Source organism: Moschus berezovskii, chromosome 6 (genome assembly GCF_049115385.1).
Source record: "Moschus berezovskii isolate FMDL1 chromosome 6, NW_MosBer_1.0, whole genome shotgun sequence".
In the NCBI taxonomy this organism is placed as follows: Eukaryota; Metazoa; Chordata; class Mammalia; order Artiodactyla; family Moschidae; genus Moschus; species Moschus berezovskii.
In genome coordinates this window covers 28972720-28986007 of record NC_142465.1, presented here as the reverse complement: position 1 = coordinate 28986007, position 13288 = coordinate 28972720, and the positions used below count along the sequence as shown (strand labels likewise).

Sequence of the window (13288 nt, the reverse complement as noted above, 5' to 3'; positions counted from 1 at the left end):
TTTACACCAAACTAGAAAAGTTTTAGAAGTATTAAGATATTGCTGATTTCTTCTAATTGGTATGGTAATTAAACTTTGAAATTATGTGTCGACTTTTCTTCCCTCTTTTCCTTTCTTCTGAAATCTTCATGCTGTTAAGAATGGAAGTGTGATATAGATATATATAGCTGTGGCCCAGGTTCTAATCACTGTCCAGTGAGTTGTTCTGTTGCCTTGGCAGCAAAAAAAAAACATAAGACGGGAAAGTTAGCTGTCCAATGTCTAATGATGCTTGCACAACAGATGCTTTCTTAGCATGCATTATCATTATGCTTTCATAATTATTCTGCATACCAGATCCTGGAGGTATATATTTAGAAACAAATAGAACCCTCTGAACAAATTTGAAAAAACTCTTCCCTTCTCACTTGAGCTGTGTGAGAACCCCAGGACATCTTAGGATGCAGGGACGTTTTCCCTTGGCCGTTTTGTTGTCGCCCCACAGTTAATACCTGTTATGGAGACTGAAGGTGGGGCTCAGAATTGGGCACCAGTATCTGCTATACATACTGCAGAAAACACTTTAAAGGCAGAATCAAATGTCCTCATGGTCAAGTCAAAAGGGTTCCAGAATCGAATGTTTCCATAGACATTGTGATTTGGGGCTGTCCTTTGTAGCCATTCATCTGAGAAAGTTTACATTCTTAAGGCTTATAAGAGGTTTGTTTAGCAAGGCTGTTTTTCAGGTTGTCTTTAATTTCTGCCTTCTCCCTAGTACCAACTGTTGTTATTATGAGTATATTGACAACAAGCTCTGATGTTTATTTGAATCCAGTTCCCAGTAGTTTTATTTCTGGGCTGTGAATCTCCTCCTGAGTCAGTGATTTCAGAGACCTACCTGCAAGAGAGGGTGGGCTCCATGGTGAGTTGGCTCTGGTCTCCCTCTCAGCGTAGGAGTTGTGCCTTAAAATAAAGGGAGTATCTCCATGAACCCCCTCCCGGAGTTGCTGGCTATTTAAAACTTGGCTTCCTGAGCACTTCCATCTGAGTCTCTTGCTTTGGAGGAAAATGTTCGTGTTTACTTTGGATGCCTTTCCTTTCAGATGAGCCCACGGTGTGCTAATCTGGCCCTCAAGCACTACCTGCTCAAGCCGGTTCAGAGGATTCCCCAGTACAGGCTGCTGCTAACAGGTGGGCTTTTCTTGGAGATTACCAACCAAGGAACTCCTGTCACACTGAGGACACCCTGCCTTTCCTGAGAACACTTCTGTTTTTCTATCTATCCAGTAGCTGCTTTTCCTAACACAGGCATTTATCCATTGCTGCTGGCCTCACATAGACATCCCCAGAACTGAGCTTCTTCCAGTTCTTCGGTTATCCATGTGCATTCTCTGCTCTGGGCATTCCTACATGTTAGTTTGTTTTGCTCAGGACTTCTTTTACTGTCCCAGCCCCACAGCCTTGGGTCATTTTACCTGCTTAATATTATTAATTCCTAGAAGGTGCTTTTCCAGCCACTCAAGAATGAGGTTTAGAGGATAATTCCCACATATTTGAATATCAACTACCATGACCCTGGGGCTTACCTGGTGGCTCAGATGGTAAATCTCCTGCAATGCAGGGGTTTGATCCCTGGGTTACAAAGATCCCCTCGAGAAGGGAATGGCTGCCCAGTCCAGTATTCTTGCCTGGAGAATTCCATGGACAGAGGAACCTGGCGGGCTACAGTCCATGGGTTCACGAAGAGTCAGACACAACTGAGCGACTTAAAACACTTTCACTTTTTCACCATGGTCCTAGTCACTTACTTCAGAGGATTGTTATAAGGATTGATTGATGAGCTATGTGCTTAGAATAATGCCTTGCTCATAGTAAAGTCTAAATAAGTATTAACTGCTATTATTAGATCCTTATCATCATCATCACCACTGTCACTATGTCGGGCCATTGTCTGTATCTTCTACTGGAGCTTCAAGATTACCGGGCTGTGTGTCTTGTTTACCAATGTAATCATTTAAAAAAGAAGAAGGAAAAGAAAGCTCTGATTTGAATGGAGGCTCAGGACTTTATATTCATTGGCTCTTTAAATCTTCACCCTAGCTATGCATATTTCACATATTAACATAGATGAAATAACGGGTTTATAGTGATTAAGTTGTCTGGCATCACAAAAAAGCCAATATAGTCTCAGTACCAAGCATAGTATCAAACACATACTATTAGGTCCTCTGGTATTTTCTGAAATGTATTGGATGTGCAATGACTTAATATATATATAGTACCATTAAGAGTTGTTTCTAGGACTTCTCTGGACGTCTGTGGTTAAAACTCCCTTCTTCCAGTGCAGTGGGTACAGGTTCAGTCCCTGGTCTGGGAACTAAGATCCTGCATACCAAAAAAAAAAAAAATTTTTTTTTTAAGGAATTATGTCCAAATCCACAAGAATATTCGAATGCTTCCACAACTCTAAATTCAGTCGGTTGTAATTTTATGTAATAGGTTTTGAGGTAATTGGTTCCTGTTAGTGTTCTTAAGAAATGGCATGCATGCTTTTATCCTTAATCACTTTCTCTTAAGCCAAGAGCTTAATGGAATGAAGGAAGTGAATTCTGGAAAGCCAAGATTTATTGATTTCCCTTTAGGCAAAGCCATCCTTCCAAGCTTCCCTGGTAAACCACTGGTGAGGAATGCCTGCCTTCAGCCCCAGGACTGGCTACCCTAGATATTTCTACTTAATTTGAATTTCTCGCTGTGAATCAGGCACTGGATTTCTCTCTGGAGTGACATAAGGCAAACCAAATAATTTCAGGATATCCTGTCCATCTGTACTTTCTTTCCTCTGCAATTGGCAGAGATTTAGAATACACAGGGCAAAAGGAAGTGCCCATGCATGTGTTGTGTTTTTGCTAGATAAATTCAATGCTTTATCATAAATGAGCTATTGAAGGGCTCAGGCTATTTCTACAGCTGTCGAATTAAGTACTGTTTTTAGTGGCAAAAGACAACTATGGTTTTCAAATGGGAGAAGAATGGAGCAAGGTTCTGAAATTTTCATGTGAAAATATTTTTCCCACACTATGACTGATCTAAGTAAAAGTTACACATGTGTTTAATGTAGGTTTCACACTGGGTTTGATTTTAATTGGTGAATGGTGAAATAGCAAGTTTTAAAAATTCTCTTTAAGAGAACAGGTTTCGGTTGTTTCATTGTTTTATAACCAAGATGATGTGAGATTGGGGTTAGTTTTGAGCTGTGTCTTCTTTAATCTTAAAGCCCTCCCCGCCCCCCCGCCATTTCTTAACTTGGAAAATCTACATTATTTAAATGATGTACAATACTTTATATATAGTGGACTCTTAGTAATTGTGGACGGAGAAGGCAATGGCAAGCCACTCCAGTACTCTTGCCTGGAAAATCCCATGGATGGAGGAGCCTCGTAGGCTGCAGTCCGTGGGGTCGCTAAGGGTCGAACACGACTGAGCGACTTCACTTTCACTTTTCACTTTCACACATTGGAGAAGGAAATGGCAGCCCACTCCAGTGTTCTTGCCTGGAGAATCCCAGGGACGGGGGAGCCTGGTGGGCTTCCATCTATGGGGTCACACAGAGTCGGACACGACTGAAGTGACTTAGCAGCAGCAGCAGTAATTGTGGATTTATTGAAAGGTAAAGGTTATAGATGACTTGTTCAAGGTTGCAAAGTCAGGACTAAAGTTAAAGGAAGAACATAGGCTTTGTAAAGCAGAGACTTCATATTCATTCTGTGGCTTTTCTTCACTGATTCAGATCCTTCCCTTCCTCCACCCTGACCTGAGTGCCCCATCCCTCCAAAGCCATCTCTGATTACTTCAGTTCTCCTTGATCCTTAGTATCGGTGCAGTGTGACTTAGTAAACATGTATTTGGTGTCTTGTTTATTTGCTAATATTTGTATGACTTGACTATTGATTCCTTAATTTGATTATAAACCCCTTGATGTCAATGAGTGAGTTTTTGTTGCTGTTGTTGTTCTGTGGCTCCTCTGGGCCTTGTTGCTGCCCACGAGCTCTCTCTAGCTGTGGCAAGTAGTGGCTACTCTTCGTTGAGGTGTGAGGGCTTCTCATCACAGTGGCTTCTCTTGTTGGAGCACAGGCTCTAGAGTGCAGACTCAGTAGTTGCAGCACACAGATTTATTTCCTGTGCAGCATATGGGATCTTCCCAGACTAGGGATCAAACCTGTATCCTCTGCATTGGCAGGCAGATTCTTAACTTCTGGACCACCAGGAAGTCCTGACAAGTGAGTCTTTTAATTAATAATTTATAATTTAGTGTACCCCAATATATCTGGGTCAGTTTGGGATTGCTTGAAAGCTATTTAGGAAATAATTTTTGTTGATTTTAAGCTACATTTAAAGCATCCTTTTAACCAAAATATCTTTAGGCTAAAGGACAACATTGAGAGAAGGAATTTCAGGGATGTTCTCTTCTCTAGAGAACTGAAATGTCCTGCCCCAGCAACACAAATAGTATTAACTTAAGAATCTATGATCATATAATCCTAAGGACATATGGAAATTGATGCCAACAGTTTGTTTTATATGTCTTTTTATTTAAAACTCTGATTTTCCAATACTCCTTTTTGTCATGTTCTGATTTTTCTTTTCCTTGCTTGATATTTCTGCGTTAGTTATCAAAGTGCCCCTGTCTATGCATTTAGATTTTTTAGAAGTTGGACTTTAGGTCTTAAGTTAGCATCAATTCAGATGTGTGAATTAGCTGGATCCTCATCTTTGGATAAACAAATTCAGTGATTTAATCCTCCAAACAAACCTATGAGGGAAGTACTTTTATTTCCATTTTAGAAATTCCAGGGGCACAGAGAGAAAGAGTGAGACTATTTGAGGCAACTCCTGACAACTTTGATTTATTGGGCAGAGAAACGGAAGGATTCCTGCCCGGCTTGGTGTAAGTAGATTTGTGCCCACTTTGGCTTCTGGGGAAGGGAAGATTGAGAAATGCAGGGATGAAGTGCAGATAAGATAGTTTCTTTTGGAATTCTTTTAGAGAGAGCTAAGTGGAAATCCCCAGATACAGCAGTCCTGCCCTGCTGTTCAAACAACCATCCTATTGTCTTGCAGTGTTTTCTTCAGGACCTAATTTGGGGTTTTAGTGGGTATTGTTTTTAGGCTCTCTCTTCCTTCATTGTAGTAAAATTTCCAACTAAATTCTTGATAATGTTTTTTTAAACTCAACTCAAAATAGGATCAAAGAAAATATGTCTGTTGTACAATGAAATGCTTAAGATCAGACTTTTTTTTTAAGTAGTAAAATAAAGTGACTTAATTTAAGAAGAGAAACCTGTAAATTTTTTCTTTATTTTGGCCACTTAAGACCAGTGGATCTGGCCAGATCTTTATATCTGTGGGGCCCAAACCCTGTTTGGAGTTAGGACAAAGAGGGATCTTGAGGCAACAGTGAGGGAGCAGTTTTTTTTAAACACACAGATGCTGCTGAAGAAACAACATTAATTTTTATTTTCTACCTCCTCATCAGTTCAGGGTAGAGACTATCTTTTTTATCCTAACTCAGTGCCTGCATCGATTCTGGAACATAACAGGGACTCAATAAACTGAAAGGGCTCCGAGAAATAAGCAGCGTTGGTTGAGAATTCCGTAGTGCCAGTGAACATTTCCTGGATGGATGGATCGATAAATTGCTTTTAAGAGTAAAAACGGTCTTCCAGTTATCCAGAAACAAACCTGTGGAAAGGACTGAAGTGCTTCCCTTTCCCCGTCTTGCCTCCGTCGTAGGATTTGCTGACTAGTTTTCCTCTGCTCTGCTTCCTGTTCTTTCCATTTCCCTTTTTATGATCCAGGCCAGACCTTTCTAAACTCATGCCAAGTTATGGCAGTATCTTCCTACTGGTCATGCTGTTCTTATCAGACCTTGGGAAAAAACACACTCCTCCTGTGTCTCGCATTGGCTCTCACACCACCACACTCAACACTACTAACACCAGATATATGAGCTTTTTTCCCCTATACCAAGCGATTCTTTTCAGCACCAGCTCAGTGTCTTCTAATTCAGGGGTCCCCAACCTCTGGCATCTAACGCCTGATAATCTGAGGTGGAGCTCATGTTTAATAATAATAGAAGTAAAGTACACAATAAATAAATGTAATGCACTTGAATCATCCCAAAACCGTCCCCCCACCCCTGGGCCATGGGAAAATTGTCTTCCACAAAACTGGTTCCTGGTGCCACAAAGGTTGAAGACTGCTGCTGTCATTTAATTCAGTTCTGACACTATCTGCCTAGACATAGTGGGCTCAGTCCCACAAGACTGACCCTTCCAAACTTCAGGTGCCATTCACAAGTCTCAGGCTGCAACCTCTGTCTGACTGATGGACTGTAAATCTGGGTTCCCATGACTTTCTCCTTAGGTTTCACAATTTGCTAGAATGGCTCACAGAGTTCAGGGGAACACCTGTTTACATTTACTGGTTTATTGTAAAAGGGGGCTTCCCTTGTGGCTCAGACGGTAAAGCGTCTGTCTATCAATGCGGGAGACCTGGGTTTGATCCCTGGGTTGGGAAGATTCCCTGAAGAAGGAAATGGCAACCCACTCCAGTACTCTTGCCTAGAAAATCCCATGGACAGAGGAGCCTGGTGCAGGCTACTGTCCATGGGGTCGCAAAGAGTCAGACACGACTGAGCGATTTCACTATATCACTATGATAAAGCATAAAAATGAGCTTCATATGGAAGAGATACTTAGGGCTAAGTACGTGGGTTGGAACTGCAATGCCCTCTCTGGGCACTCCAGCTCCCTAGAACCCCACCAAATCCTGTCCTCTGGTATTTTTATGGAGGCTTCATCATGGAGGCATGGCCCATCATTAACTCCACTTCTAGTCCCTCTCCCTTTCCTGGAGGATGGAGAGTGGTGCTCAAAGTTTCAAGCATTTAATCATGGTTTCATCTTTCTGGTGACCCATCCCCATTTAAGAGCCCACTAAGAGTCACCTTGTTACAACAAAAGATACTATTGTCACCTAGGAAATTCCAATGCAGCTTTGTGGGGAGTGTGTGTATGTGTGTGTGTGCACGCGCACACGTACTTGTGCATGTAAGCACTAAGTCGCTCCAGTCATGTCCAACTCTTTGTGACCCTATGGACTGTAGCCCGCCAGGCTCCCCTGTCCATGGAATTCTCCAGGCAAGAATGGAAGTAGGTTGCCTTCCCCGCCTCCAGGGGATCTTCCAGACCCAGGGATCGAACCTATGTTTCTTATGTCTCCTGCATTGATGGGCGGGTTCTTTACCACTAACTTATCCTGGCAAGCCCATTTTTGTCAGAACTAAGGTCAAAGAACAGAAAGAAAGAAAGGGAAGTTGCTCAGTTATGTCTGACTCTTTGTGACCCCATGGACTGTAGCCCACCAGGCTCTTCTGTCCATGGGATTTCCCAGGCAAGAATACTGGAGTGGGTTGCATTTCCTTCTCCAGTGGATCATCCCTACCCAGGGATAAAGCCAGGCCTCCCACACTGGAGGCAGACTCTTTACCATCTGAGCCACCAGGGAATCCAGATATTAGGACAAAAGATGCTCCTGCTGTTTCTGTCATTTAGAAGATTGTAAAGATGTGGGGAGCTTTGGGCCAGGAACTGGGAGCAGAGACGCTGCAGTTGGCCTCCGGTGTCTGCAGACTCACAACCCACACACAGCGAGGGCTGACTGTACTGTACCATCTTATATAAGCGAATTGAGCATCCAGATTTTGGTATCTGAGCAGAGTGCTGGAACTAAATCTCCCACAGATAGCTAGGGATAGCTGTATATATTTTCTGTCATTTCGCAGACATACTTTTTTTGCTTTTTTAGGAAAGTTGAAAACTTGCTTATCCTACCACAATGATGGATACGTGTCATTACACATTTATGCAAAGTCAAGAATGAACTGTAATGGAAACTGAATTTGAGGTGATTATGGTGTGTCAGTGTAGGTCCCTCCGTTGTGTGATACGTACCACTCAGATCGGGTATGATGATGATGGGGGAGACTGTGCATGTGTGAGGGCAGGGAATATGTAGGAGGTCTTCACATCTTCTCCTTAGCTGTAAATGTAAAACTGCTCTAAAAAGTTAAATCTTACTTTAGAAAAAAAATTGTTTGTCCACAGTATAAAGACTACAGCTATTAAACGTGTTCTTTGTAACTGAAGAATTGTGCAAGCCTCACTTTCCTTTGCTCTGGCTGCATTCATTATCTGACTCTGTCCTCAAACCTAACTGTCAAGGGCAGATTTTCTCCTCCATTCATCGACCGCGTACTCATTCAACCAGTATTCACGTGGCTGGCACTGAGCTGGGCACCTGTATGCACAACACAGTGGTGGTCCCTGCCCTTATGGAGCTTATAGTCCTATTCATTGGGAGCCACACCCAACCCCTCAGGTTCCCTCCCAGCTCTTCCTCTTCTTGCCTAGAATTTATATTGATCTGGTCATTTGTTTGAGTGAGAAGATTCTGAGGATTTATTTTTGTAAGCATCACCTTTTCTTTTTCGAAGGAATCTTTCCTGGCTGACTCGGTGGGAGAAGTGCACTTTTGGGCTTCCCTTGTGGCTCATTTGGTAAAGAATGTGCTTGCAATGCAGGAGACCTGGGTTCGATCCCTGGGTTGGAAAGATCCCCTGGAGAAGGGAAAGGCTACCCACTCCAGTATTCTGGCCTGGAGAATTCCATGGACTGTATAGTCCATGGGGTCACAAAGAGTCGGACATGACTGAGTGACTTTCACTTTTCACTTTTGTGTGTGTGAAAAGTATGTTACATAATACAAAAAAAAGTCCCTTTTCATCTTCTACCATTCAGGGATGACTATCATGTATCATTTCAGGATTGTTTTTGCTGCTGCTGTTAGGATTTTGGAGTTTATTTGTTGGGGCAGGGAGGTCTCTATTGTGTTATATGCACTATAAAAGTTTCAGTAAAAAACCTTTTATTTGTGGAAAGTTACTACATTGGCGTTGAAACAAGGTGAATCATTGGGGATAGTGGAGAAAATATAATGAAAAGTATAATTTAAAAATTCCTCTGAAGTATTTTTTTCCATTTCTGTATGTGGCGGAGGAAGCAATCCTTTGAACTTTGATTAAATTCAGATCAGGTAGTTTCTTTGATCTTGTTCAAGATATTTATGTTATACTATAAGTGACTTTAACAACGTATTATATTACTTTTCCTATAATCTTGGCCTTCAGTCTAGGATGGCATTAACTCCCTCGAGGTTTTAGAAATCCAGGATTTCCCATTTTGATAGAAAAATGGGATATTGAAAACATCTGCTGTAGTGTTCTGAAGCTATAAATTTGAGTTGTGAACAGGCTAGTTCATTGGAAGGACTGATGCTAAAGCTGAAACTCGAATACTTTGGCCACCTCATGCGACAAGTTGACTCACTGGAAAAGAGTCTGATGCTAGGAAGGATTGGGGGCGGGAGGAGAAGGGGACAACAGAGAATGAGATGGCTGGATGGCATCACCGACTCGATGGACATAAGTTTGAGTGAACTCCGGGAGTTGGTGATGGACAGGGAGGCCTAGCGTGCTGTGATTCATGGGGTCTCAAAGAGTCGGACACGACTGAGCCACTGAACTGAACTGAACTGAATAAGCAGATACTACAAAAGATCAGAATCAGATTAATGCGTGACTTTTAAAAATCCCCACTGAATATTGAAACTTTTGCTTCTGAAAATTCAAACCTCTGCCTAGCAAGTGTTTGTTTGAAATCCATGGGCTAATTTTCTACATCTAAAATGATTCTAACATTTTCTCTAGAGCAAAGCATGATGAAAGGCAGGGCTGTCCTGGACACCAGCCAAAGAATTTCGTCTCTAAGGAATCCAAAGCCCTTGATATAAGGCAGCTCCATCCTTGTGAAATGGGAGGGTCGTAACAGTCAAAATTCCTATTGTAATTAGCTCAGCTCTTGTTCTTTTGCAGTTCAAAATACTTTATTTGCAACTGTGATCCTTTGATAACGGGTGGTGGGGACCAAATATGAATAAGGTTCTTTTAGTGGGCCTTGGCCTCAACGAAGCCATTTCTGTATATTTCACTTGGTAAACTTGGTAAACTGTATATTTCACTTGGTAAACTGGCAGCCTTAATGCTTGGAAAACCTTGTCCACAAAGAAAAGCAATCTCGGTGAAGTAAAAATAATGGATGTTTACGTTTGTTGAGAGACTTCCCTCTGGGGTTGACTCCTCTAAGGGCATTCTGGATATGCCAAGCCAACCTGTCCTGCTAAAAAGGAACTGAAGGGAGAGTCTGTCCATTATAAGACCTGCTCTAAAATTTTGCCCTACGATGAGCCTGACATCAGGTTTGGTTTGTGAGTTCTTTGGGCATGCCCCTCTGGACCAGACTGATCAAAGTATTAAGATAGGCCAGTGTTGCCTCACGTGGCTATGTCCTGATGGGCTCCCCGCTGAGTTCCAAGTCCAGCCTTCACTCTGCTCACCTTATTGGGTACCCTGGTGAAGGACTGCATCAGCCCAGGAGAATCGGACTTTTTAATTTTTTAAAAAACTTTTTGGCTGTGGCATGAGGCATGTGGGATCTTAGTTCCCTGAGCAAACCCACAGCTCCTGCATTAGGAAGCACTGGACCATGGAGGAAGTCCTGAGAAATAAATGGTCCTTTTAATTCACAGAAAGGCATTGTCAGCTTTCCAAGAGCAAGAATTTGTGAGCTTGAGAGCCTGGAAAGGTCACTTTCCTATCTTCGGCAGTTCTGGACCACATACTGAACTGAGAAGGGTTCCCAACTGAGTTCTCCATATTTGAGAAGCAGGAGAATTAGAGCAAAGACTGGAACACTTTTTAATTAATCAGACCCTCCGAGCATCATCTCAGCTGCTTAATAAAATACAGAGCAAAAAGTGGTAAACCCTAAGTGAATGTCATTTAGTCCATCATAAATTCAGGAAACATTTGCTGAATATGCAATTTTATTGCATATTATTTTAGATGCTGGTAATATAAGGGCTTCCCTGGTGGCTCAGAGGTTAATGCATCTGCCTCCAATGCGGGAGACCCGGGTTCGATCCCTGGGTCGGGAAGATCCCCTGGAGAAGGAAAGGTAACCCACTCCAGTATTCTTGCCTGGAGAATCCCATGGACGGAGAAGCCTGGTAGGCTACAGTCCACGGGGTTGCAAAGAGTCGGACACGACTGAGCGACGGAACGGAACGGAATATAAGAGTAATTAATTAGGCGCCTGGTCCTCCTGCAATCCATAGTTTAGCATTTGTGTTTAAAGCGATAACTGACAGCATAGAACCATGTCCTCAAAATCGAAACACTCAGCTTTGGAACGCTACCCTTCCTACATGCTCATTTCCTCTGTTCTTTGCCGTCAACCGTTTCTGAGCAAACAGTCCAGGAATCTGACTGGGTACTGTTGAATTAAAAAGTTCCCGATTCTCACAGATGACTCTTCTTTAGGAAATGGTTACTATACCTCTGAATAGTTTTCTGCTTTAAGTTCCTTATTCATTGATTAGGCAATCAAGGAATGGTAAGGTTTACTTAGTTCAGTTCAGTTCAGTCGCTCAGTCGTGTCTGACTCTCTGCAACCCCATGAATCGCAGCACGCCAGGCCTGCATGTCCATCACCAACTCCTGGAGTTTACCCAAACTCATGTCCATCAAGTCGGTGATGCCATCCAGCCATCTCATCCTCTGTCGTCCCCTTTTCCTCCTGCCCCCAATCCCTCCCAGGATCAGGGTCTTTTCCAGTGAGTCAACTCGTCGCATGAGGTGGCCAAAGTATTGGAGTTTCAGCTTCAGCATCAGTCCTTCCAGTGAACACCCAGGACTGATCTCCTTTAGGATGGACTGGTTGGATCTCCTTGCAGTCCAGGGGACTCTCAAGAGTCTTCTCCAACACCACAGTTCAAAAGCATCAATTCTTCAAGCTCAGCTTTCCTCACAGTCCAACTGTCACATGCGTACCTGACCACGGGAAAAACCATAGCCTTGACTAGATGGACCTTTGTTGACAAAGTAATATCTTTGCTTTTTAATATGCTATCTGCTGCTGCTGCTGCTAAGTCGCTTCAGTCGTGTCCGACTCTGTGCGACCCCATAGATGGCAACCCACCAGGCTCCCCCGTCCCTGGGATTTTCCAGGCAGAAACACTGGAAATATGCTATCTAGGTTGGTCATAACTTTCCTTCCAAGAAGTAAGTGTCTTTTAATTTCATGGCTGCTCTCAGCATCTGCAGTGATTTTGGAGCCCCCCAAAATAAAGTCAGCCACTATTTCCACTGTTTCCCCATCTATTTCCCATGAAGTGATGGGACTGGATGCCATGATCTTTGTTTTCTGAATGTTGAGCTTTAAGCCAACTTTTTCACTCTCCTCTTTCACTTTCATCAGGAGGCTTTTGAGTTCCTCTTCACTTTCTGCCATAAGGGTGGTGTCATCTACATATCTGAGGTTACTGATATTTCTCCCAGCAGTCTTGATTCCAACTTTTGCTTCTTCCAGCCCAGCGTTCCTCATGATGTACTCTGCATATAAGTTAAATAAGCAGGGTGACAATATACAGCCTTGACATACTCCTTTTCCTATTTGGAACCAGTCTGTTGTTCCATGTCCAGTTCTAACTGTTGCTTCCCGACCTGCATACAGGTTTCTCAAGAGGCAGGTCAGGTGGTCTGGTATTCCCATCTCTAGAAGAATTTTCCACAGTTTGTTGTGATCCACACAGTCAAAGACTTTGGCATAGTCAATAAAGCAGAAATAGATGTTTTTCTGGAACTCTCTTGCTTTTTCGATGATCCAATGGATGTTGGCAATTTGTTCTCTGGTTCCTCTGCTTTTTCTAAAACCAGTTTGAACATCTGGAAGTTCACGATTCACGTATTGCTGAAGCCTGGCTTGGAAAATTTTGAGCGTGACTACTAGCGTGTGAGATGAGTGCAATTGTGTGGTAGTTTGAGCATTTTTTGGCATTGCCCTTCTTTGGTATTGGAATGAAAACTGACCTTTTCCAGTCCTGTGGCCATTGCTGAGTTTTCCAAATTTGCTGGCATATTGAGTGCAGCATTTTCACAGCATCATCTTTCAGGATTTGAAATAGCTCAACTGGAATTCCATCACCTCTGTTAGCTTTGTTCGTAGTGATGCTTCCTAAGGCCCACTTGACTTCACATTCCAGGATGTCTGGCTCTAGGTGAGTATTGCTGCTGCTGCGTCACTTCAGTCATGTCCGACTCTGTGTGACCCCGTAGACAGAAGCCCACCAGGGT

General features: G+C 42.8%; 1 protein-coding gene across 3 annotated transcripts in view; it reads left to right on the top strand.

Moving 5' to 3' along the window:
• The window catches only part of FGD6 (FYVE, RhoGEF and PH domain containing 6), a 110839-nt gene that overhangs the window by 70808 nt on the left and 26743 nt on the right, over positions 1-13288 (top strand). For all 3 annotated transcript variants that reach the window (XR_016037562.1, XM_055396105.2, XM_055396106.2), the window contains exon 8: positions 1083-1170. Coding sequence is in view for 2 of the 3 variants with exons in the window: in XM_055396105.2 (XP_055252080.2) it covers positions 1083-1170 (88 nt within the window). In the remaining variant the exon portion in view is untranslated. The remainder of the gene's footprint in view (positions 1-1082; positions 1171-13288) is intronic.